The following is a 13,706-nucleotide window of genomic DNA, read 5'->3' as shown; positions in this document are numbered from 1 at the left end:
AACATAAACCCCGGAGGACCTGAAGGGCCCCCGAGCACCGAGCCACAGCGCCCCCAGGCCAGGAACCTCCGGGGGGTGCCGCGGCTTCCGCGGCTTCGGCGGTCCCGCGGCGGCCAATCTCGCGAGACCAGAGAGAGCCCAGCCCGCGCCCCCGAGGGAGCCGCCGAGTCCGGCGGCGGGAGGCGGGGCGCGGGGCGCGGCCGATCACGAGTTCCGCGAGCGCGGCCCCGCGGGCTCCGCGGCCGCCTGGCCTCTCTCCGCCGGGCGCGCGGCCATGGCGCGGAAGTGGAGCCTTCCTCTGCTCCTAGTGCCGCTCCTGCTCGGCCCAGGCCTCGCGCGCAGCTCCAGCCCTCTGCCCCTGGTCCTCAACACTTGGCCCTTTAGGAACGCGACCGAAGCAGGTGCGCGGCGGCGGCCGGGGGCGGGGGCTGCGGCCGGCGGGCTGACCCCTGGGCGGGGACCGGAGCCTCACCTCCGGGCCTTCCTGCCCCTCCTGCACCGCTGCGCCTCTTGCACTGGACCCTTACGGAGTCCTCCCTGCCCGCAGCCGCTTTTTAGGTCCTCACTTCGCATTCTGCCTCTGTTCGGCCCCGCGCCCCCATGCTTTCCACCTTGCTGCTGCCTGACCCGCAGCAGTTAGGGCCTTTCTGCTGGGACTCCTCCACGGGCGCCTACGCGGTCTTGCCTGACATCCATACTGCTGTCACGGGGAGGGGGGGGGGGGCTTTCTCTTGTCTACTGTTCTACTTCACCTTTCTAGCCCCTCGGATCTCCCCAATACCATGAGCTCAAGTGCAGCTTTGCAAACGGCTATTAATTTCCCATACAGACGCTTTTTACGTTTACTTTCTGGTGTTCTGTGCTGACACTCTGTATTTGCCACCTGCCGTAGAGTTTCAATCTTGGTTGGCCATTAAAATCATCTGTGGAACTTCCCGTGCCTGAGCCCTACCTCCTGAGATTTTGATTTAACTGCTGGCAACAAGACATTTGTTTCCTTTAAAGCTTTCTAAGTGATTTTGATTTGCAGCTAAGACGGAGAACCACTAAGCTATCACCTCTTTCGCGATTTATTGCTCTTAATGCCCAGTCTGCGTGAGGTGCCTACCTACTGTGCTTTCATTCAATCCTGTCCATGCCATGAACTTGTCATTTATTCATTGGATTGCATATGTTTGCCTCATTCATTCCAAGACCTACTACCCCAAGAGTAATTTCCGACTCCTTTCCCCCCCGTCTGAGGCTGCTGGTACAACTCACTGGGGCAGAAGTGGCTCCAGAGCTTGGCGGACATAAGTTTGAGTGTTAGAGGCAGTGCATCTGATTCAGAAAAGGTGGAAACAGTCTGTGAGAAAGAAATTCCCGGCCTTGGAGCCATGATGAGAGAAAAAGTGCAGTGGCCAGTGCAGGGGACATGTAAAGGTTCTTCGTAGTGAAAGGGGGAACTTCTTGAAATACACTTTCAATTCTGTAGGCCCAGTGGTTAATACTTAAAAATGACCCACCCATAGAAGCGCCTTCCCTTCAAAGAGTTCTGTTTTGATTCGTAAGACATTGACCACCAAAGATCTCCCCCATCCCTTGCCAAGGTACGGGGCTCCAGAGAACAAAGCAGTGCCCAAATGGCTTTTGAATCCTGTTCAAGTTGTGTGACCTTGAACAAGTTCCTTAACCTGTCTGGGTCTGTTTGCTCCGACTTAAAATGAGACTAATTGTACAGTACTTACCTGAAAAGCTATTGTGCAGATTAAATGGATTAAACGCTGTGAAGCCCACATTGTAATTATTTGCTGTTAGGAAGTGGTTATTGAGACTTGCCATGATTGATGTTACCGTAATAAAAGTCCTCGTTGTGTATATTTTTAATAATCTAATGATACATAAGAAATTTATAAGCCCGTGATTTAATGAACTTTCAATTTAACTGCCTTTTAGTGGCTTCAATTATAAAATTGAAGGAGAGAAGACATTTCTTACACAGCATAGACATATTAGTAGGTAAAAAATAAAAAACCCTCACTTTACATCAATAGTGTTTAAATTCTTCACGGTAAATAGTTGCATTATACAATTTGTCTGTATCACTCATTTACTTAATAAAGTAAAATTCTGTTTAAGGGTAAACATGAAAATATTTTTTTAGATGAGTGCTCAAAACATTTCTGGTTTGTTGCATTTGGCATTGGAAAAAAAAATCAATATATAAACCAGCACTCCTGGGATTTGATTAACAGCTTGGAGGACGTTAGCATCTGGAGGCTCTCCCTTGGATGCAGTTGAGCAGGGCTGTGCTGTGTGTGAGAGGGAACAGTGTGACGGTACCGTGGGCTTTGGAGGGAGTCCTGATGAACTTGGAGAGACCACACTGGATGCCATGATCATGGACGGGTAAGAAATCTTCACCCCATGTTGAGTCACACTGATCAGTCTTCTACTGATCTACTTGCTTCTACTGAGAGCAAGACGGACGAATACGTAAGTTTCATCAGGTCAGAACCCCTAGCTTATGGTGCCCAGCCTTTCCAAACACAAGTTAAGAGAAAGTCATTAGAATAATGGAAATTTCATATGGATGCAGTAGTCTCCTTAGAACACATAGAATCCCACACTACAGAAATACGTCTCTAGACGTGGTAAACAATCACTTAACTGACTTCTATGTACGGTGTGGTTTGCATGACCTGAAGCCTTAAAACTCTTTAGAAGCCATGTTTAAAAGTCGGGGTAGGGGGGGTGCACCTGAGCGGCTCAGTCAGTTGAGTGTCTCACTTTGGCTCAGGTCGTAATCTCGCAGTTTGTGAGGTCAAGCCCCACATGGGGCTTGGGGCTGTCAGTGCAGATCCCGCTTTGGATCCTCTGTCCCCCTCGCTCTCTGCCCCTCCCCCGCATCCACTATCTCAAAAGTAACAACAACAAAAAAGCTAGGAGGAACTTTGAATTGTGGTGCTGTTGGAGTATGCTGTAGGTTGATTTGCTATTTGTTCCTTAATTTATCTGATCATGGGAATTTGTATGCACTTCATGGATGTGGTATCATCTTTACGTTAAGACAGTGGAGTTTATCCTACAAAGCTATTGCTTGGAGTAAATCAATGTAGTTTTTATCTGTGAACCTGAGAAAGTACCTTAATAAATCTTACTGTGCTTTTTTTCTTGCAGCACTACAATGAACGTAGGAGCAGTGGGAGGTCTCAGACGAATTAAAAACGCTATTGGTGTGGCACGGAAAGTTCTGGAACATACAGCACACACGCTTTTAGTGGGAGAGTCAGGTATATTTTAGCTACACTGGAACTTTATCTAGTCCTTTGTCTATATTCCTCACTGTGAAAATAGAAAATAGTAGATAAAAGCCAACGCAAGGTCAAATTCTAGCTGTTTTGCTTAACATCTATTTACCATCAGATAAGTTACTTCTAAATTCACACTTTCTTCATCTGTAAAATAGGGTTTTAAAAATTAGTTCATTATCTATGGGGAGATAATTGCTGGATGGAAATATGAGTCAACATCATTTCTCCTCCTGAACTAGTTGCACAGAGCGCAGAGCATTCTTAACATCAAAAGATGGGCACCAGTGTATTTTTGTCCCTTGCTTAAACGTCTTCCAAGTTATATGCCCAAAATCATACCATGATCTATAATCAAATATACTTAAAAAAATTTTTTTTTAATATTTTTTTAAGTTTATTTTTATTTATTTTGATGAAATATAGAGAGCAAGTAGGGGAGGGGCAGAGAGAAAGGGAGACAGAATCCAAAGAAGGTTCCACACTGTCAGCACAGAGCCCGACGTGGGGCTCAAACTCATGCACTGTGAGATCATGACTTGAGCTGAAATCAAGAGTCAGATGCTTAACCAACTGAGCCACCCAGGCACCCCCAAAATACTTTTTTTAATATATTTTTTTAATGTTTATTTTTGAGGGGGGGAGGGAGGGGCAGAGAGAGAGGGAGACACAGAATCCAAAGCAGGCTCCAGCCCTGAGCTGTCAGCACAGAGCTGGACATGGGGCTTGAACTCATGGACTGTGAGATCATGACCTGAGCCAAAGTCGGATGCTTAACTGACTGCACCACCCAGGTGCCCCCCAAAATACGGTTTTTAATGTTGTATTAGCTAATAACTCCAGTAGGCGTCCTTCAATTGTGCCGAAATCCAGAATTAAAAACTGCCTGACAAACAAAAAGGTCTGTTTGTTACTCATGCATAGAATCCAGTTGGCCCCTTGTGTGGGGTCTCAACACTGGGTATGGTGCCCTAGTTAGAACAGTAAGATTCTGTGTCGGTGAGCGGGGTGCTTTCCCTTTTGTGATGTACAAGAAGGGGGATTGTGAAGGGGGTGGAACAGAGAACTGTCACCATACACACCCCAGGGTCTCAAGAAGATCAGTTGAAACTGCCTTAACACCGTTCCCGTCTAAATATTGCTCTGAAAGTCTTTGTGCGACCCAGGATGATATACCCCACTTAAGAGACCACTAATCGAGAACCGAGAACACTCCACGTACATGTGTTTTGTTTAGAAAACCGTGCTTAACTAATGTACATTTTCCTTCTCTTCCTAATCTCCAGCCACCAAATTTGCTGAGAGTATGGGCTTTATCAGTGAGGATTTATCTACCAATACTTCCCGAGCCCTTCATTCAGATTGGCTTGCTCGGAATTGCCAGCCAAATTACTGGAGGGTATGTAGACATAATTCTTACAAGCAGATCATTAGAAAATACTCAGTGACATCCTGTCTGCCCTCTGTTGCCTAAGGTGCTGGTTATCACCCTGGCTGCACTTTAGAAACAATGACTGAAGGTGACTCTCTGGGCATGGATGTTCATGAACGTTCCTTAGCTGCTTCTCATGCACATCTCTGGTGGAAAACTCCTGGTTCCTTGCAGTAGCTTTCAAACTGACGGGTGTGCCGCAGGAAGAGGGGGTGTCCTCAGTCAGACCTGCTCTGCTTGTATTTCCTTGTGACAGAAGGTTCCAAGTCTAAAAAAAATCAAAGTTTGGAAATCATTCATCTAGAATATGTCTTACATTTTGTCTATGTGGAGTATACCCCTTATCTTACCCTTATTTGACTGGATCTATACTATTTGGTGTCTAGTGTGTTACTGCCGGGATAATTTATCCTTAAATCACTGAGACTTTGAGCATAAATCAGGTTTTCTTTGCCATCCAGAACCCTTCTGTGGACTGCCTTGGTCTCATCTGTTTCTTCCCCCAAATCCTAATTACGTTTGAGTAACTAAGGAGTCTCTGGGCTTAGTTAGCATCTAAAAGCGGCAAATGGATAAAACCAGGTCAGGGGAGGCACTAAGTGTGCTAATGAGGAAGATATAGGTAGTAGGTTTCTTGATCAAATACTAATCCACATATACAACCTAAATTAATGGATTTGGATTATTTTCTTGTGTCTTTGTGATCCACAGAGGAATCTACAAGTACAACTTAGAATATGTTCACACAAACGTAGCTTTGAAATAAAGAAGGGTTTTGTTTTTTTTTTTATTTAAAGTTTATTTATTTGAGAGAGAGAAAGAGAGAGAGAATCCTAAGCAAGCTCCACACTATCAGCATGGAGCTGGATGCAGGGCTTTATCTCACGACCATGAGGTCGTGACCGAAGCTGGAATCAAGAGTCAGATGCTTAATTAACTGTCTGAGCTGCCGGGAGCCCCAGAAATAAAGAAGGTTTTTAAAATAGATTTTCCTTTAAATCTCAGAATTCTTCATTGGCCAGGGAACAGATTCTGAAATTTAAAGGTAGGGCTGTGTACCTGATTCCTTTGAGGATTAAGATCTAATAAAAAAAAAATCTTCATTTGTTATCTGCCACTGTGCTGAGAACTTTAGCCGTAGAGAGAGAAAAATCAGGGATCGTTTCCAGACATAGATGTCTATTATTCTACGTTATGTAATTCTGAGATAAGACTAGGTATTAAATAGAATTATATCTATCTGTTCACATAAGACTCAGCTAATCTTTGGTTTTTAATTCATAGCTTTCTGTTACCAGACATCCTTTTGGTTTCTTGCTCATGTTTAGTCATTGTATGGAACTGCTTGCCAATTTCTAAAATGAACTTTCCTAAAAAATAAAACTTAAATCTTGTTTGCAGAATGTTGTGCCAGATGCTTCAAAATACTGTGGACCTTACAAACCACCTAGTATCTTAAAGCAAGATGGTCCTACCTATAAAGAAACAGGAGATAATTACAGTCATGATACAATTGGTAATTTGCCTTTTACATAACTTTTATGGTTAAAGTTCAGCCATTTTTTTTTTAATTTTACTTTAGAGAGAGAGACCATGTGAGCCGGGGAGGAGGCAGAGGGATAGAGATAAAGAATTTTAAGCAGGCCCCACACTCAGCTCAGAGCCCAATGCAGGTCTCAATCCCACGACCCTGGGCTCATGACCTGAGCTGAAATCAAGAGTTGGAGGATTACTTGACTGAGCCCCTAAGGTGCCCCAAAGTTTGGCCATTTTTAATTGCCGTCCTTTAGTTCTTAACTTCTTTATCCCTATTTACAGTGCCAGATGGTGATTTTAACTGTTTTAACTGCTAAATAAGCATGCACATTCTTTTCATCACATCTATTTACATTTTGGTAAACTACTTTATACAGGGCTCCTAAAATCTAGTGATTATCCACTTGTAGATATTTAAATCTTTATTTCATATTTAGTTGGGTTTTTTTGTAGTTTTTATTTATTCATTTACTTAAGTAATCTCTTTATCCAACATGGGGCTCAAAATCAGGACCTTTGGATCAAGAGTCACATGTTCTTCTGACTGAGCCAGTCAGGTGCCCCTATTTGATGTGTAGTTAGTTCTTTAATAATTTTATGTTGTTTGCCATATCTGAGCTATAATGTTGAAAATTTCCCTTATTCTATATCAGTGATTTTTTTTTTGGAATTACCTTTGAAAGGTAACTGAGTAACTTGAAGAGTAAGGATATGGAAAGTCTACCAAATGATGCTGACATTGGGTTCTGAAACAGTACAAATGACACAGCCAATATAAGTTTCAGTATTCCTGAGCTTCCTATTTTCTTCTACCTGAAATTAATGAATGAGGATATTTATATTACCAACAGCTCGATTATTTCTTTATACTTGAGGTAAACCTCAGAGTTGATACAATGATTTTTTTTTTTTAACTTCTAGGCATGGTTGTAGTCCATAAGATGGGGCGTACTGCTGCTGGTACATCTACAAATGGTATAAAATTCAAAATACATGGGTTAGTGTTTCGAAAAGAACAGATCTCGCAAATATGTATTGAGTGTAAACCAATATGTGCAAGGTGCTAATGGGAGATGCAAAACATAAAGCACAACCCTACCCTCACAGCTGAGATAAGTAAATGTGAACGAAAATAAATTAGTACGTGCTAAGTGCCACCGGAGTGGGCGTCACAGCCAGTGCTGCGGAGCTCAGGGATGGGAGTGGTGCCTGAGTAAGCAGGGCAGGCAGTTGGGGAGACCAGCAGAGAGATCCTGGGGGCTGAGCCTGAGCCTCAGGAGGGGAAGGGAGCTTGAGTCGTACACGCTCGAGTTCAGGGCTCCCCCTGGAGGGGAGAGAAATAGCATGAGTGTCGGGTACCTGGGAGGAGGACCGGAGCCAGATTTCAGAGAGTCCTCAGTCACTTTAAAGATTTCTGCCTTTGTTTTAAAATAGCAGAAAAACACTGAAGGTTTATTACAAGGAAAAACCTTGGTAAAATTTTGGCACATCAGATAGAAAGCAGGAGTAGATTATAGATGAGGAAAACCAGTTTGAACCTATTGAGATAATCCAGAAATCTGATGATAAAGGATAGTAATAATTGAACAGTCACTGTAAATCTGTGCCGTCCTGATATATAACCAACTGGTATCCAATTCTTACATAATTAGGTTTATGGAAACCTTAGCTGAAAAACTAATGAAAATCTTTGATCTGTGTGTTCCGATGAAGAATTTACTTAAAACGATCCTGAGTGGCGAATTAGAAACATCCCCTATTGTGGAAACCTCCCATAAAACAGTGTGTGAACTCACTCTTGGTCTCCTGTCCTAAATCACTGTGCTGTGCCCTCACATAGTCGAGTCGGAGATTCACCGATACCTGGAGCTGGTGCCTATGCCGATGATACCGCAGGAGCAGCCGCGGCCACTGGGGATGGGGACATCCTGATGCGCTTTCTACCAAGGTGTGAGTCCTCACATCTCTGACCCTTGGAGATCCTTAGGGGAGATGTTGTCTGTCAAGACAGAAAGTGATGGTTTGTGCCATGCAGTCTGATTTTGTGGGTACCAGCCCTGCTTAGAAATCCTACCTCCACACTCTCCACCTATCATTTTTGATGATAATTTAAATTAAGTAATCATTGTCCTCTGAAATAGAATATTTCTTGCTTTAATTCACAGATGAGAACACTTATGATGTATTTAAATAATTTATGCAAGGCCACTGAGTAAAGGAAGGGTGATAATTGGCGATAAAAGCGGGGAAGTCAGTCACGGTGTGCAATTAATTACTGAAAGATGATCATTACGACTGGATGTTTTGCACATGCCCAGTACTTCCCCCACTGATTGTAGCCCCATTTCCTGTTTAAATAGAACCTCTCTTTTTTTTTTTTTTTTATCACTTCTGGCTGTTGTTACTGGGTAGCAGTTACTCAGCCAGAGCCGAAGATAATAGTCCTCATCTGAAATTGAGGGACAGATTAGCTGAAAAGACAGACATGGGGTCAAGGTTTACTTCCTTTCGTGTTGATGCTTTCACAGGTGCTACCAACTTCTCTGTATGTATTTCATCACACATGTGACAGCTCGGATGGTTTTAGGTGTCTTAACTTTGCGTTAACACCCTTGGACTTTGTTCTGTGATGCTTAAGTTTCGCCTCTGTTTAAACCAGCTACCAGGCTGTAGAGTATATGAGAGGAGGAGAAGATCCGACCGTAGCTTGCCGGAAAGTGGTTTCAAGAATTCAGAAGTATTTTCCAAACTTCTTTGGGGCTGTGATATGTGCCAACGTGACCGGAAGTTATGGTAAGTTTTATGTGGAATTCGTATTTGTGTGAACTCGTAAATGTTGTTGCAAACGTACGCTAAAAAATACTCTGGTGTATTTTTGCTGCAATACAATGGAAACAGGGACCGTATCGGGCAGGCACCAGGTAAATGTTAATTGTTGATCCGTCAAGACCCCCAGAGTCCTTAAATATACCTAAACCCCCCCTTTGGTTGACTGCTAGTGGTGATGACCTACTCTTTGGCTCTTAATTCTTATCTTTGACATTGGTCCTACGTCAGGTTTAGCTTCAGCTCCAGTACATGCTGAGATGGGCTAACTCTAGTCAGATGCTTTTATTAATTCGAGGTCGATAGGGACAAATTATCTTCCCTGCTTCTTTTCCATTCATTATATTAATGTCTCAGTCATTTAGACCTTCTTGGGGCTCCAAGATACAAAATGTATTACTAATTAGTAAACCAAAGAAGTTGGCAGAATTATTTTTGCACAGCATTTGAGGCATGTCCTTTGCTTCATTAACTTTCTATATGAGCCTATCACCGTTTCAAAGTGTTTCAAGATCAACCACTGCTGCTTCTCATTAGTGCATTTTCAGATGGGGAAGAGATACAGCTTACTGATCAATATAACTTATTAGGTTAGACTGCTTATTATTGTTCTTTGATCTTTTCCTTCCCACAGTTCTGTATTTGAAAAACTTGTTTGAGGAATTCCTTATTCTTTTTTAAGTGCTGAGATACCAAAGTCAATAGACGTTATGGGGGGGCGGGGGAGAAGGCTTTACATTTAAAGTAAGTCGGTTTGATTGATTCGGTGTTAAGAAAGAAACCGTAGAAGGCTCAGAGTTGGATTTAACAAGATGTAAAAATGACAATTATATAATGGTAGATGAATTTAAAATTAACTCGTTCCTTAAATTATTGGCATTAGAAGAGGCCCCTGCAAGGTGTTTGCGGGGGGGGGGGGGTGGCGGGGAAGAAGTCCCCTATTGCCATAGGGGTGTGTGTCTGGTAGGGCAGCAGGGAACCCCGTCAGTGAGGCTAACCGGATTAGACACAGAGTGTCTTAACAAAGAGCTCGTCTAGCTTTGCGTGGGAGTAGGAAAGTAGGAAAGAGCAGGGAGAAAGGGGAGGGGAGGATTAGGAATGGATCATGGTCACGTCCTAGTGGCTAGGGAAATAAAATGTGAAGCCCTTGCCTAAAAAAAATTATTTTTTTGCCAAGAAAAGGCTATGAAAACATAGTAGTGGTAGCAATGACCGCGTGCGTGCCTAGAGTCCCAGATCAGCCTGTATTCTGAGGTTCAAAGAGATGGCCTTCTCTCTCAGACCGCCAGCTAGTCCGTGCACAAAGCATGCTTCTGCGTGGCTCTGTTCGCGTTGGGTTCACGACCGCCACCGGCAAGGCGAGGAAGCTACGTGTGTATTGACCGTACTCACGTGCGTTCTGTTTACCCGGATAACTTTCTCTCTTCTTGACCCCAGGTGCCGCTTGCGGTAAACTTGCAACCTTTACTCAGTTTAGTTTCATGGTTTATAATTCTCTAAAAACTCAGCCGAGTGAAGAAAAAGTAGACTGCATCTAATCCTTCTCGTCTGTCAACATCTCTGTTTAAAGAAGAAAGAAACAAAGGCTGAAGAGGTCACGTACCGTCCTCAGCTCACGTGCCTCGTGTATCCTACCTTCTCTGTGTAAGAGAAGCGCAAAAATAAACGTGCGCTGAATTAGCACTTGTGGTTTCTACATCGGAAACATTTTTGATGATCTTTTTATCTAAGCTTTGTATATGCCCTGAACATGAATGTGTGTGTGTGTGTGTGTGTGTGTGTGTGTGTGTGTATTTTCTGTATGTTTAAATTTTAAGTGATACTTGGATCTCTGCTCAGTGTTTCAAGACATTGCAACTTTGGGGATTAATTTCCATAGTGACATATTGAGGTCAAAAGGACTAATGGGTGTTTGGATACTTACAGTAATTAGAATACCCAAGTTTTTAGACCCTAAGAACAACCTAACAATGAATCACAGCATGATTAGTCCTGATTCATTTTCATTACCTTACAGTGATGGGTCTCTTATCACTGATTATCAGTTTTACATAATGCTCCCTACTGATTGGAAGAGGAAACAATGCTGTTAATAATAAAGTTGATTTTTGCATGTACTCGAAAATATTGGGCAGTCTTCTGATGAGCAACTGTGTTAATTTTTTTTCTTTTTCTTTTCCTTTCCCCCCTCTGATGGAGTTCTTAGCGTGTGAAGTTTTTTCTCCAGAAAAATCTCTGATCTTTTAGCTACTGATATCTAGTATGATAATTTGTTCTGAAAATGTTTTCTGGCACTTGATGGATACTATGGTGTTACGAATCTCATGTGTAGAGGTTGGTGATGCCACTTAGAAACAGGCAGTGGAGCGCCTGGGTATCTCGGATGGGCATCTGACTGTGACTCAGGTCATCATCTCACAGTTCGTGAGTTGGAACCCCACGTCGGGCTCTCTGCTGACAGCTCAGAGCCTGGAGCCTGCTTTGGATTCAGTGTCTCCCTCTCTTGCTACCCCTCCCCTGCTTTCTCTCTCTCTCTCTCTCTCTCTCTCTCTCTCAAAAATAAACAACAACAACAAAAGAAATAGGCGCTAAAATGGCGTCTAGCTTGGTATTGTTTTCGTCAGCATTCAGTCAACTATCTGACAACGAGAGGTGCACATATGCCTTTCTAGCATCATCTTTTCCATCAAAATCATCATCTTTTACATTGGGAGTCATTCTTAAACCTGTATGTACAGTATTCTTCTCAAAGCGTAGTATATCTGGTCTGATCTTTTTCTGCACTCATCGTAATATGCAGTGTTCTTTATAACTTACTTAGGGCTAGAAACCTATAGTTTTCAGAATGCTTTCAGGTCACTTGTTCCCAGACCTGGCCTGTATAATTGCCTGGAGAACCTCTTCACAAACACCCTCAGCTCGAGCTGTGAGAACCTGACTAACGGCATCTTGAACCGATCTGCCTTGAGGACCTGTGTGTGACCTGAAGACTTCTGGAACACAGTCCCCCCCCCCCCCCCCCGCCAACACACACACACACACACACACACACACACACACACTTTTTTTTGTATAGTCACACCTTAAAGTACATCCTTGGGGCAAAACATCCTTGATCTGCTCTGGAGATGAGACCACGATGCTCAAACATTCCCTTCTGGTGATTCCCCCAGCCACTAGGGCTGTAAAAAGCAGTTTTACAGGAGGTGGGGTTGTGAACCTCTGCTTATCTTGCAGCTTCCCAAGATACGCGTCTGTCCCTAAGTCCCCTCAATAAACCATTTCTTGTCAAGCTGGACTTGGCAGCCTTTTTCTTTAGTCTTATGGTGGCTTTGGCCTTTGGAGGTCATTCTGCAAGTACCTCCTTTTCATGGGACACTAGCCCATCAAATCAGAGTCTTTACAAATGAAAGTCTGAAATCTGGAATTAGCAGCGACTAATGGGAACTTGTAAACTAAGAGGGAAATAATCCTACAGCTTTACACTCACAGACCAGAAGGGAAAATCTTAACTTTTGACGGTTCTCATGAGGTATGGGGATTTGTGTAAACCTGACATTGAGCCTTGGAACAGGGAAAGGATGACAGATTCAAACTTGCAGAATGTTTATGTTAAGGTGGGACCCCTGTTTTGTGTGGTGGCTATCTGTTCACATTTTAGGCAGCCAGGTGCTACCAGCAGAAAAATGGGAAGTCTTGGGGCGCCTGGGTGGCTCAGTCAGTTAAGCATCTGACTTCAGCTCAGGTCATGATCTCGTGGTCCGTGACTTCGAGCCCCACGTCGGGCTCTGGGCTGATGGCTCAGAGCCTGGAGCCTGTTTCGGATTCTGTGTCTCCCTCTCTCTCTGACCCTCCCCCATTCATACTCTGTCTCTCTCTGTCTCAAAAATAAATAAACGTTAAAAAAATTTAAAAAAAAAAAGAAAAATGGGAAGTCTTTATGACCTATCATTCCCCAGCAAATTAGCTGTTTTAGCTGATAAAAACAACCCACTTATGTTTTTAAAAAGTATTTTTTGGGGGCACCTGAATGGCTCAGTTGGTTGAGGGTCTGACTTGGGCTCAGATCATGATCTCATGGTTTGTGAGTTCAAGCCCCATGTCAGGCTCTGCACAGAGCCCACCTCGGATCCTCTGTCTCCCTCTCTCTCTGCACCTGCCACCATTCTCCCTCTCTCTCTCTTTGTCTCAGAGATAAATATTAAAAAATATATATATTTACTCTTTCACTTTTCTTCTTCCTGATGGAAATAATTTCCCTGTATATCTCATGTAGAAAGACAGAAATAGAATTAGCTTTGGAAATACTATTTTTAGGTTCTAGATTTGAATACCATATTATTTCAATGCTGCAGATGTGTTATCTTTTCTTTTGAACAGCTAGAAATGCTTTGTTGTCCCTGGTGATGTGCACAGAGGGAGCTCACCTCTTTGATGATGAGCTTCTGGTTAGCAGCGTTCTGTGGGGTTCGCAGGGAAGACACGTGGGAAACTAGTGCAATAGCACAGTTTGAAGAGAGAATCGTGAGCCAATCATAAATGGAACTTAGAACTGGTAAAACTTGGTGAAAGCAAGAAAGTGCGTGGGACGGCAACCCTGGAAACATTCATCATGACCTAAC

At 43.4% G+C, this 13,706-nt stretch overlaps 1 protein-coding gene and 1 long non-coding RNA gene across 2 annotated transcripts; one reads left to right on the top strand and one right to left on the bottom strand.

Annotated features, from left to right (window-relative positions):
* Nucleotides 1–204: 204 nt before the first annotated feature.
* Nucleotides 205–10,767, top strand: AGA (aspartylglucosaminidase). The gene is made up of 9 exons (XM_023252312.2): nt 205–401; nt 2,235–2,388; nt 3,160–3,272; nt 4,577–4,689; nt 6,124–6,238; nt 7,180–7,255; nt 8,099–8,206; nt 8,918–9,051; nt 10,522–10,767. The coding sequence occupies exons 1-9, from the start codon at nt 275–277 to the stop codon at nt 10,620–10,622; spliced, it is 1,041 nt and encodes a 346-aa protein (XP_023108080.1). The 5' UTR covers nt 205–274; the 3' UTR covers nt 10,623–10,767.
* On the bottom strand, nt 7,135–10,615 carry LOC123384747. Its single transcript, XR_006596245.1, has 2 exons — nt 10,477–10,615; nt 7,135–8,257 (listed from the first exon to the last, which is right to left on the bottom strand). It is a non-coding gene; the product is annotated as an uncharacterized LOC123384747 (long non-coding RNA).
* Nucleotides 10,768–13,706: the final 2,939 nt, after the last annotated feature.

This window comes from Felis catus, chromosome B1 (genome assembly GCF_018350175.1).
Source record: "Felis catus isolate Fca126 chromosome B1, F.catus_Fca126_mat1.0, whole genome shotgun sequence".
NCBI lineage: Eukaryota > Metazoa > Chordata > Mammalia > Carnivora > Felidae > Felis > Felis catus.
Note: the sequence above shows the minus strand (reverse complement) of the source record. Positions and strands in the feature narration are given on the sequence as shown.

What these genes read in the sequence shown, in the direction of transcription:
- AGA (XM_023252312.2), top strand. Translation starts at nt 275, where the DNA reads ATGGCGCGGAAGTGGAGCCTTCCTCTGCTCCTAGTGCCGCTCCTGCTC. An exon ending in GCTTTTAGTGGGAGAGTCAG is followed by an intron (nt 3,273 to 4,576) that starts GTATATTTTAGC and finishes CCTAATCTCCAG; the next exon opens with CCACCAAATTTGCTGAGAGT. An exon ending in GCCAGCCAAATTACTGGAGG is followed by an intron (nt 4,690 to 6,123) that starts GTATGTAGACAT and finishes TCTTGTTTGCAG; the next exon opens with AATGTTGTGCCAGATGCTTC.